The following is an 11,533-nucleotide window of genomic DNA, read 5'->3' on the forward strand; positions in this document are numbered from 1 at the left end:
ATCATTATCACTGCGCAGTATCGATTTCCTCTGAACTTCTGTTTGGATGCTCTGTTTGCTCTTTCGACCACTATGCGAATGGCATCTACATTGGATCTCCCTTTCCGAAATCCGAATTGACTATCGGACAGTCCACGAACTCCCTCCTTGCATTCCGTCAGCCTATTGAGAATGATTCTCTCCAAAAGTTTCCCCAGAGTGTCCAACAGGCATATGGGTCTATACGATGCTGGATCACCCGGCGTCTTTCCTGGTTTGGGCAGTAGTACTAGCTTTTGTACCTTCCATCGATCCGGAAAGTAGCATTCGTCTAGACACTTCTGCATTGCTGTCCTGAACATATCAGGGAATGATAGGACTGCCGCTTTTAAAGCTATATTGGGGATTCCATCTGGGCCAGGCGCTTTCTTCGTTTTGAGGCGTTTCATAGCTGCAACTAGCTCGTCGTTCGTCACCTCTCTGCGTTCGATGTTATCCTCATCCTCTCCATATGGCATGGGTGGCCAGGTCGTTGGGTCGTGCTGCGGAAATAACCCTTCCACGATAGTTTTTAATTTTTCGGGACACATTTCGGAAGGTGTCGTTGGGCCCCTGAGCTTCGCCATCACCACTCGGTAAGCATTGCCCCATGGATTGACGTCCACGTCCCGACATAACTCCCTGAAGCAATTAGATTTGCTCCGCTTAATCGCCCGTTTAAGAGTGGATCTAGCCTCTCTAAATTCCACTCTCCGCTCTTCTCTGGTGTCTATGCTTGACCGTTGGAAGCGTCTTCTGGCGTTGAGACAGTTGGCCCGAAGCACGCCAAGTGTCTCACTCCACCAGTAGGCTGGAGGTCGCTTATACCTGGGTTCCCTTTTTCTTGGCATTGTTATATCGCATGCTTTGGCTAGCGTTTCCGTCAGTTCATCTGCGTTCATGTTCAAGACGCCACTCTCCACGCGTAGTGCTTCGATGAAAAGATCCTTGTCAAAGATTTTTGTCTTCCACCTGCGTGGGCATGTCCTAGTTATCCGTACTGCCACGGAGTGTCGTTGGCCAATGGTATAACGAATGGCTTGATGATCACTGTGTGTGTATCTTTCGCATACCCTCCATCTCATTTTTGTCATTAACGACGGACTGCAGAAAGTCAAGTCGATGATGGACTCTCGGCCATCTCGACGGAAGGTACTAGTGGTACCCTCGTTGCACAGGGTAACATCCAGCTTGGCCAGAGCTTCTAGTAAGCAAGTCCCTCTCGCGTTGGTGCATCTGCTTCCCCAATCTACTGCCCAGGCATTGAAATCCCCTCCTATAACGACTGGTTTTCGTTCGGCGAGCTCCTCGGTGAGGACATCCAACATATAGTGGAACTGGTCCATCGTCCATCTGGGAGGTGCGTAGCAACTGCAGATGAAAATTCCGTTGATCTTTGTGATCACGAAACCCTCGCGAGTCCTCGAGACTACCTCCTGAATGGGATATCGGCCCATGACCTGGATGGCGGCCATTCCCACTTTATCCGTCACCCAATTACCGTTACCGGGGGGAATGCGATACGGCTCCGCGATAATTGCGACATCACATTTTGTTTCTGTCGTTGACTGCCACAACAGTTGCTGTGCGGTGTCACAATGGTTGAGATTTATTTGGATTATCTCCATCACTGTTCGCTTGCCCTCGCCTGTTTGTACACAGGGCAATTAAAGCCTCCCGTCGTATGGTCATTACTGTCCTCGCAGAGCATACACCTTGGCTTTCGCTTGCAGTCGCTGGCAAAGTGTCCCTCTATTCCGCATTTCCTGCACAGTTTGGATCTATCTGGCCCCAAGCAGCCTTTCGCCAGATGGCCGAAGTTTAAACACTTGAAACATCGCTCCAATTGCTTTGGGACAGGCGGAACAATTCTAAAACGACCCACAGCCCAGCAGACGTTTATACTCTCTAGCTTCAGCAACTCGTTCGCTGCGTCCGTTGGGAGACGAATCGTTGCGGTCTGCGTCCCGCGATACGCATTTCTTAATCGGATTTTCATCGGAACTTTGCCCACGATGTTTTCCTCCTCCAACTTCTGACGCAGGTCCATCTCGGTAGTGAACATACTGAGGTTCCTGCATTCAATCGATGACTCGGAGGATAAGGCCCTTACGTTCGCTCCGTCACCGAGAGCCCTTTCGACAAGATCCTTAAATGCAGAGCTCCTGATTTCTGGGTCTCTCTTCAGCTCGAACAGCATTTCGCCATTCTGGGTGCGCCTAGACTTCACCAAGCTCTCCTCCAGTTTCTTGAGGCCAGGGTCCTCTCGCATTTTTTTGAAGAGGTCAGCATATGATACGTCGCCCTTGGCTTCGACGATGAGTGCATCGCCTTTGCCTCTCGCCCGCCGAGGATTAGGCTTCTTGTCATTTGGCCCCTGTTTCTTTTCATCCTCTTTCTTCTTTTTTTTTCACCGTTTTCTCTTTTCTCTCCCTCTCTTTTTGCTCGTTCACTAATTTTTTCTTGTTTCTTCTCGTGACCGTGCTCCAGTCGTTTCTTTTGCTATCGGTGCCGCTCTGGTCGTCGCTGTCACCCAGCTCTTCGCTGTCGCCCTGGGCGGCACTATCGCCTTGATCGTCGTTGTCGTGGTCGTCCTTGCGTTTTTTGAGCATTTCTTCTTCTGCTGGTGAATCTTTTTTTCTTTTTTCCGAACGGTTTCGAGGAATCTTTGGCGTCACCTGTCCAGCTGCAGCTTTTTGCAACGCTTCTGCGAGTGTTTTCTCGGCAGTTTTTGTCCTTTCGACGAGTCCATCGTGCTCCTTCATAGCTCGTCCCAAGAGAGATCTTATACCCGACACCCTGGTCTTGATCTCTTTATGCACGTTGGGTTTGTCCTGCACGAATGTGTCTAGTTCTTTGACCCTTATCATGATCGTGTTCAGTATGCTTTCTCCAGTCAACCCTCCTTCCTGGGTTAAACTACCGCTGGACTTTGGCAGGAACAGGGGATTGATCCCTCGACTTTGCTGGGTCTCGGGTATTCCTCCATTACTGCCACTAGGACCTGGTGGTACCACTTGTTTCAGTATTGGCGATCGCAGCAGCTCTACTCTACTCTCTACTCTCTACTCTCTACTCTCTACTCTCTACTCTCTACTCTCTACTCTCTCTGCTCTCTACTCTCTCTGCTCTATATGTACTCTCTACTCTCTGCTCTTTACTCTCTGCTCTCTACTCTCTACTCTCTTACTAGCATTTGCGGGCGCGCAAAATAAAATCGCGTAATTTTGAGAAAATTACGTAAAAAAATCGCGTCATTTCGAGCAAATCGCGTAAAAACCACGCAAAAAAATCGCGTAAAAAGAGAATCCAGTGTATGTCTGTCATGCTACGATGGTAGCTGTACAACGCTGATCACGTATAACGCTAGTACACCTGTATGTCTGTCCATGAGATATCGTGCGAGAAATCATAGGTAGACACGAACCATTCAAAATTTTTGAACGTGTGGATTGAGCTACCGTCCAGCAGAGGTCTCTGATAATCTTACCTTTCTTGTGGTTGCATTCGTACATTCCGTACATTCCTGTGGTGGAGAACTTTGTCAGTTCTGCCAAAACCTGACATTAGTGAAAAGTTTGTTTATGTATTGTTGAAGGTACAACATTTGGTAACATATAAATATATTTTTCAGGGTGATTTCGAGACATTTCAAACGCTCTGTTTATTTGCAGGCATCCACAGCAATGGAACGCAGCAGGCGATTGTCGAGCGAAAGCTCCACAGATCCCGTCGTGCCAATAAACTTTGCTACGGACAAGTACCCATTTTGTATCGTATGGACTCCGATTCCGGTTCTGACCTGGTTTTTCCCATTCATCGGCCACATGGGTATTGCCATGTCCAATGGAGTGATACGTGACTTTGCCGGTCCATATTTCGTCTCGGAAGATAACATGGGATTTGGTCGTCCAACCCGATTCCTGCAACTAGACGCTCGTTTCGTTGAGGGAGGTGTGGTGGAGTGGGATGAATGCGTTTCCAAAGCATCCGTGGTATATGGCACGAGAATGCACAATTTATTCTGCGACAATTGCCACTCGCATGTAGGAATGGCTCTCTCGTTGATGAAATACAAAGAATACACCAATTGGAATATGGTTGTATTGGCATTTTGGATGTTTTTCGCAGGAAAATATGTTGGCTTGAAAGGCTTTCTGAAAACGTGGACACCGTTTGCAATAGTGCTGGTTACCTGTACGCTTGTAGCAATTTATTTGAAGTAAACTGTGACATAATGATATTCGTTGATGTCCCTATATTTAAGACTATTCGTAGAACTTGATGTAATATTTTTTATTTATTAAATAGTCTGGATCGACTCATTCAAATCAAGTTTTATTCCTCCGATCACGGCCGATCACAACCGGAGAAATAGCTGTGAAAAACAATTATATCAGTTGCATTTTTTTAAATGAAAAAACATTTGTAATCGTAACATTTCCACATTTTATTATGAATATGAACAAAACTTATGATTAAGTGATCGCTATCTATACATCAAACGTTTCGCTTGATGATAGAAGCGCAAGATATAAACAATGCTTGGCATCAGTTAGCTGAAATAAAAACAATTTACGAAGGACCGCTCCCAGGTTCTCACTAGAATGTTTTAATTTTTTCATTTATCTCGTCCGCGCTCTCCAGTAGCTTTTTCCATTGAGAAACCGTCAAACTGATGCCCTTCTTTCCCGGTAACTGTTTGCCATCCTTTTCGTAGTACTCGCGCACATTGACATAAACTTTGTTTTTGAATTCGCTGACCGTTACTTTACGGTTTCGATCCAGCTGCCATTCATCTTCACCCTGCGCACTGGTGCTTTTGCTGGAACCATCCTCAACTTTACTCTTCTTGACCGGCGTACGCTGAAATAAGAACGATTAGAAAATAATGCTCAATGAAATTCAAAATTAACCTTACATCATCCGGTCCTGAATCGGAGTCCGATGTATCTTGCTTCTTCTTATTCTTCGGCATGTTACAAGTTTGTTGGAAAGCTGTTTGAAAGAAGAGAGGTTATATCAATTTGCACAAAATAACGAATTGTTAGTATTGAAAAGCAGAGGTTTATTATTATTTACTACACTGAAACACAGGATCATAGATCCAGAATAAGTCAAACAGTTAAACATACATTTCCAAGACAAATTATCGAGAGAAAAAACGGCTTTTGAAATAGAATAAACACGAAGCCAATTTGACAAACAGTTGAGACGCTGAATCAGTGCGGCGCGAGCGGTGTAATCCGCGATGACAAAGGCAAGGCGAGTAGAAGTATATCCTAAGGTGGGCCAACTTGCTAAAACCACTCTTCAGCCATCTTGGAAGTCTACTGTGTTTTGTTTGTAAACAAAACACAATACGCTTGTGCCCAAGCTCGCTCGTGATCAGTCTGTCTCTTTCACACTTCAAGGAAAAAATTCCCCTTCTGCTTTCTTCCGTACTGTTTTCATATACCGCTCCCCTAACCAACTTAGTGACGAAACGGCCTATACCATAGACCCGTCTTGGACAAAGGTACAGTGTCGACTAGAGACGTCGGTTAATTGTTCAGTTAATTCAAATAATCGAATATCTGCAATTATAATCGAGTAATTTGGTATCGAATAATGAAAAAGCAAAATATGAATACATCGGATAGTTATCACAGTAATCGCGATTAATGAAAAAATGAACCATTTTCAAGGTTAATACATTCTTAGGTCAAGAGTTATGCTATGGATTTTTTTATCCAACAGCGACCATCTAACATCGGCAACCCGATAGACAGCGTGATACAAAAAATCATGAAATGGTAAATTTATCAATATACTAAAATATCATTTCATTCAAAAACCATGATTCTACTCCATGTTTATTTTACAATTATATTTAATGTTACTTTTAAAATTATAATATCATAATCTTTTTTATTATGCAATGTCTGTTCATTATCATTACAAGAAAATTATTGCTGCTGGCGACATCAGTGGCTGTGAGCAGGGATGCCAGGTTTGAAGATATGTCTTCATATTTGTAAAAAGTTATTCCGGATAATAAAAGTAATGAATTCTTGTTTTTATGTGCTTTCACTCTTTATTTTACAGTCTCAATTAGCTCCCGAAGTCACTTGCGTCCGGTCACTTTTCCTGTTCAATCTCCTCTCCCCGTATCTCTCGCTCACCCAATCTGTCTCCTATTTCTATCCAAAGTATCTCATCATCAAGGTCAATACAGTTTGTCTCCAAGACTCTACATCCCACCTTATTTTTATTTTATTTTAGTATGGTACATAGTCCTCAAATTTCTTCGGATCCAGTCTTCTTCTCTTAGCTCTTTCGGTTCCTACATCTTGCTTGTTCTCAGGTATATTTCCATCCTGGATTTCAGGATCTGCTAGATGCTCCGTAGTGTCCTGTTGTTCAGCTTCCTCCTCTTCTAAAGCCTGTCTAGAAACTGTTTTATTTAGTTGAACCTCTGCTTTTTTTAAATGTGTCACATGACGATTACATTCATTTCCGGTTTCCAATGATTTAACCGTGGCTTCCGCTCCAGTACGTTTAATTACCTTGAATCTTTCCGAAGAATAATCTGTGTTTAGCTTATGATCCTTCTTCATCCTTTTTGTATAAACTACATCCCCAACCTTGATTGGATTATCGCGAGCCTTTCGTAGATTATCAGAATATTCCTTCCCTTTTTCTTTAATAATTTTATCACGATCTCGAACTTCCTCATCCTCTATGCTGTACGGCATTGACGGTAGTTTATTCCTTATTCTTCGTCCAAACATCAATTCCGATGGTGATTTCCCAGTTGTTGAATGGTTTGTAGTGTGGTACGCCAACAAAAACTTACTAAGTTCCAAACGCCAATCCTTACCTAACTCCTGGGCTATTCGTAGTCGTTTTAAGATACTTCTATTTTGTCGCTCTACCTCACCGTTCGCCTGTGGCCAATATGGTGTGGTATTGACTAGTTCGATGTTCATTTCTTGACAAAACTGCTTCAGCTCCTTACAATCTCCATTCAATTGAGGTCCATTATCAGCTCTCATGGAGTAGGGAATTCCAAATCTACCGAAAATAGTTGAAAGCTCTCGAATTGTATCATTTGCGGTGATACTAGTCATTTCAACGACTTCAACAAACCGACTGTAATAGTCCACCACAACGAAAAGCCATTGTCCTTCTGGAAGCGGTCCCATAAAATCAACTGCTATTTCCTGCCAAGGACCGGCTGGCATTTGTTTCCTCCGCATTGGCTCTGGAGCGTCCGGTGCCGATACTAAAATACAACCTCGACATTTCTTTACAAAACCTTCCACATCTCTATCCATTTTCGGCCACCATACCGATGAACGAAGCGTAGATTTCATCATAGAACATCCCAAATGCCCTTCGTGAGCAATGTTAAGAATTCGTAGTCTTAGAAGTTCAGGAACAACTATCCGATCACCTCGCAACAGAATGCCCCCTACTTCACCAAGCTCATTACCGAACACCCTGAACTCCAATGGAATTCTCTGTCGTTGATCTTGCCGAAGACTCTCCAAAACCAGCTGTATCTGCACATCATTCTTGCTAGCCGCAACTAGTTCATTCCAAGGGACGGCCACCGCGCATGAAGCAAAGTTAGCTATCTCCCTAATCATAATTTCCTCGTTTTGATCAAACGGAATTGGTTTACATGTTGATAGTCTAGACAATACATCAGCAAGATTTTGATCTCCAGGAATATACGTTATCGAATACTCAAATCCTTGCAGACGAAGCACCCATCTTTCAATTCTGGCGCAAGGTTTCGAACGTGGTGTAATATTGGTAAATTAGGCAAGTAAATTAGGGCTTTGCAATCAGTCAAGATTTCAAACTTCAATCCATATAAGTAAATATAAAATTTTTCGACACTCCAAACAATTGAAAGCGCTTCCTTTTCAGTGTGGCAGTAAAGCTTCTCTGTATCAGTGAGGGATTTTGACGCAAAGCAAATGACTCGATGTTTTCCTTGGTTATCTACTTGAATTAGTAAAGCGCCGAGTCCAATAGGACTAGCATCCGCCATCACCATAGTTCTATCTTGTTTTTTGAAGAACCCCAATGTTGTTGACTTAGTTAGTGCTAACTTGATTTCGTCAAAAGCAGTATCATGTTTTGTAAGCCATTCAAACGGAACTCCTTTTCTTGTCAAATTTCTTAGGGGGGCATCAACCGTTGCTAAATTTGGAATAAAGCGATTCAAGTAGTTTGCTAAACCTAAGAAACTACGGACCTCATTGGCATTTTCAGGTTTTCTAAAAATAGTTAACGCTGCTACTTTCGTGTCGGATGCAGTAATGCCTTTCTGATTGATTTTATGACCAAGAAATTCTATTTCTGTCACACCAAAAATGCACTTTTCCCAAGCTGTATATTTCGTTCCTTCAGTCTTACAAGTACCTAAAAGAATAGGGTATAATAAAAAAAACAAAAATAAATTAAGCAAGTTACGTAGTATTTTTCTTTTTCTTTTCCAGTATAATATTCATATAAGAAGTTATCTTCAAACAGAAAAAAAACATCGGTGCACTAACATCGGAAATTTACTTTACTCTACCTTAGCCACACGATCATCATGTTCGTATTTATTTTTCCCTTCGATGTAGATATCGTCAATGTACCACCAGGTACCCTCGCAACCAACCAGGATCTCATCCATAGTTCTCTGGAAAATTTCCGGGGCTGTGACCAGTCCAAACGGCATTCGTTTGAATCGGTATAAACCCCGAGGTGTTAGAAAAACCATTGCATCCCTCGACGTTTCATCTAATTCGATTTGCAGGAATGAATCCTTCACATCTAGTTTACTTCGGATCATGTTAGAACCAATTCTGGCTAGAAAATCGTCGATCAATGGCATTGGGTGTCTCTCTCTTAGAACAGCCTCGTTCACTCTTCGAAGGTCCAGACAAATTCTTGGCTCACCGTTCGCCTTACCCACAACAACTAACGGTGATACCCATGTAACAGGACCCTTTTTCTCTTCTATGATATCTCGTTCCATCCATTCACTCAACTTATGATTGACTGCCTCCTCTAAAGCTACCGGTACTCTTCTCATTGGTTGAAAAACTGGTTTAATTTCCGCATCCAAATGAATGTGCACTGAAACATCTTTGATCTTGGAAAGCGGCTCAACTTTTTTCGTAACCTGATCAATATCCAAGCCAACTTTTAGAATACCAAGTGCCTTCGCTGTTTTATCTCCCAACAGCGAACGTTGACCTCCTTTAATAACAAAAAACTCCGCCTCTACGGATTCAGCTCCCACACACACCACAGCTTTGAAGGATCCCAACACTGTCAGTGGAATGCTGTTTGCATAGCTCTTCAATATGCGATTACTGCCTTTTACACAGCTTGACACACAGATCCCTGCGGATTTGAAACTGTTCCAAGCAGTGTCTGTAATTAAATTTGCATCAGCTCCAGAATCGACCAACATGGGATGCAAGACTCCTCCAATTTTGCAGACTATTACGTTCGACACATTTCCGGAGTAAAAGGCGTAGTACGTTTTCTGTGAATCGTTCGCCAACGGCACAATTACCTCTACCGCATTTGACTCCCGTACAGGCGAAGTTTGGTCTACTATACGGATTTTCTTAGTTTCCGAAGAATGCTCTCGCATGTTTTCCTTACATCCGAATGAAGGTCTATTCTGCCAACGGCACCGTGATTCGAAATGTCCCATCTTTTTGCAACGTTTGCACCATTTTCCTCTGGCCGGACATCTACTGTCGGTCGAAATGTGTCCATAGAATCCACATTTGAAACATTTTAAATCCGCACTTTTAGACTTCAATCGAGATTCTACGGAATTGTTTGGTTTTGTCTGCTGATATCGTGACTTCCGTTTAGCATGATGTATATCAAACACTCGTTCTCCATATTTCACCTCTTCTCGAATTGCACCAAAATCCTTCAACTGCTTAAGTACTCCTTCCAACGACCTCCCAATCTGTTCAATTTCTTCTACTGTTCTATCCTTTTGAAAAATTTGTTTGCGTAGTTCTTCTTCTACTATGGTGTCTACCAACATAATGTCGGTGAGTATTTCCCGAACTTCCGGATCATACCTATCCACACCACATTCACCTATTTGTTGCCGAATTCTGATAATAAATTCAGCAAATCGCTCTCCTTCCATTTGCTTCATTCTTCGCAAGTGATGCCGTTCCAAAACATCTTGTCGTCCGGGTTGGAAAAAAGACGGGTGGGTAATGTCGGGGACATAACCGGAGTGACGTAGGACTATACAAAGGGGACAGCTTTTGTTAAATATATATTTTAAATATATTGTTTTATCTTCTTCTCCTACGTGAATACCTACCTATCTACCTGAAAAATGGATTAGTTTACTGTTTACTCTTTATGAATATGTTGAGGGTTGAAAAGAACCTTTGGTGTTGTGTTTTTGTTATCACTCGATATTCCCATCTTGTTCGGTTAAACCTTCCTGTTTAGCTATTGCGTTTGCCACTCGCCACAGCTTTCACAGTTGGAAAATTTCTTCCCATCCAGCTTGTGACATGTTGTTCAGTAAATTACATTTAATGCGACATGCCGGAGAAACACTTTGCCACTCACTGAAACTAATTGTTGCCTTGATGAGCGCCGAACCGAAGCTGCTCTGTTCTTGATGCGGGTTTTCTGATTGTCGTGAGCAGCTTTGCAAGCCAACTCGAGCACTCTGACGGCCGAAACTCTATAATCGCTGTTAGGTATACTGGTGCTCCGGCACCAATACGTTCGGCCTAGTTACCCTTGCGGAGCAATCAGTGAATGCGACCAACAGAGAACTGGAGACCTGCACGGTTCGAGTGAGACTTTGCCTTTCCCTTAACTTGTCCTCCTTTGTTACGTCCACGATGCCGATGCCGTACAATCACACGGGTTTACGGTTTGAAAGAAAATAAGATATTTTTTGGGGTCCGCGTGTTTTATACTCTAGCGGTACACACTCACAGGATAGAGACAAATCGGCAGACTCAGCCAGAGGGGCGAGTCCAACGAGACGAACGAATGAGCGTCAAAAGGGAGCGATGGCAAAAAAATACATTCATTACGATTTGTTCGCTCGTTGGATTCACATGCAGGCTAAAAAGGGTCCTTTTCAGGATCACAAAATTATCTTCAGTCTAAAGAGTTTATTGTTTTGTTGTCACTCGATATCCCCTCATGTTCGGCTAAACCTTTCTGTTTAGCGATTGCATTTGCCACTCGACTCAGCTTTCACAGTTGGAAAATTTCTTCCCATCCAGCTTGTGACATATTTTACAGTAAATTACATTCAATGGCACGTCGCATTACCACCACTCAGTATCGGATTGGAGGTAATTTTAACCTGTAATTGAACATTTGCGATGACAGTGTCGGCTTTCAATGAGGAGTCATAATTTGGACCCCGAACTCTATGTTTACAAAAATGTCCAACTAAATATGTCGCATTACAGGTCCGTCCAATTAGCTAAATGTCGAGATAAGTGTAAATTAC

The 11,533-nt window shown here is 42.9% G+C and overlaps 3 protein-coding genes across 4 annotated transcripts; 1 reads left to right on the top strand and 2 right to left on the bottom strand.

The window, feature by feature from the left end:
- The first annotated feature begins 3,516 nt into the window (after positions 1–3,516).
- LOC129768264 (transmembrane protein 222) lies at positions 3,517–4,349 on the top strand. 2 transcript variants are annotated; one of them, XM_055769784.1, is made up of 2 exons: positions 3,517–3,616; positions 3,693–4,349. In XM_055769784.1, exon 2 carries the CDS (start codon positions 3,705–3,707, stop codon positions 4,242–4,244), a length of 540 nt encoding a protein of 179 aa, XP_055625759.1. In that variant the 5' UTR covers positions 3,517–3,616; positions 3,693–3,704; the 3' UTR covers positions 4,245–4,349. The 2 variants fall into 2 exon arrangements, with proteins under 2 accessions (XP_055625759.1, XP_055625758.1); XM_055769783.1 differs by having other exon boundaries at positions 3,558–3,628.
- Positions 4,350–4,468: 119 nt separating this feature from the next.
- On the bottom strand, positions 4,469–5,295 carry LOC129768265 (RNA polymerase II transcriptional coactivator). The gene is made up of 3 exons (XM_055769786.1): positions 5,154–5,295; positions 4,940–5,016; positions 4,469–4,884 (listed from the first exon to the last, which is right to left on the bottom strand). The coding sequence occupies exons 2-3, from the start codon at positions 4,994–4,996 to the stop codon at positions 4,621–4,623; spliced, it is 321 nt and encodes a 106-aa protein (XP_055625761.1). The 5' UTR covers positions 4,997–5,016; positions 5,154–5,295; the 3' UTR covers positions 4,469–4,620.
- Positions 5,296–8,584: 3,289 nt separating this feature from the next.
- On the bottom strand, positions 8,585–10,195 carry LOC129766251 (uncharacterized protein K02A2.6-like). Its single transcript, XM_055766766.1, has one exon. The coding sequence runs from the start codon at positions 10,193–10,195 to the stop codon at positions 8,585–8,587; it is 1,611 nt and encodes a 536-aa protein (XP_055622741.1).
- Between the last annotated feature and the right edge of the window lie 1,338 nt (positions 10,196–11,533).

Source organism: Toxorhynchites rutilus, chromosome 2, assembly GCF_029784135.1.
Source record: "Toxorhynchites rutilus septentrionalis strain SRP chromosome 2, ASM2978413v1, whole genome shotgun sequence".
Lineage (NCBI taxonomy): Eukaryota > Metazoa > Arthropoda > Insecta > Diptera > Culicidae > Toxorhynchites > Toxorhynchites rutilus.

What these genes read in the sequence shown, in the direction of transcription:
- LOC129768264 (XM_055769784.1), top strand. Translation starts at nt 3,705, where the DNA reads ATGGAACGCAGCAGGCGATTGTCGAGCGAAAGCTCCACAGATCCCGTC.
- LOC129768265 (XM_055769786.1), bottom strand. Translation starts at nt 4,996, where the DNA reads ATGCCGAAGAATAAGAAGAAGCAAGATACATCGGACTCCGATTCAGGA. An exon ending in CCGATTCAGGACCGGATGAT is followed by an intron (nt 4,885 to 4,939) that starts GTAAGGTTAATT and finishes TTCTTATTTCAG; the next exon opens with CGTACGCCGGTCAAGAAGAG.
- LOC129766251 (XM_055766766.1), bottom strand. Translation starts at nt 10,195, where the DNA reads ATGAAGCAAATGGAAGGAGAGCGATTTGCTGAATTTATTATCAGAATT.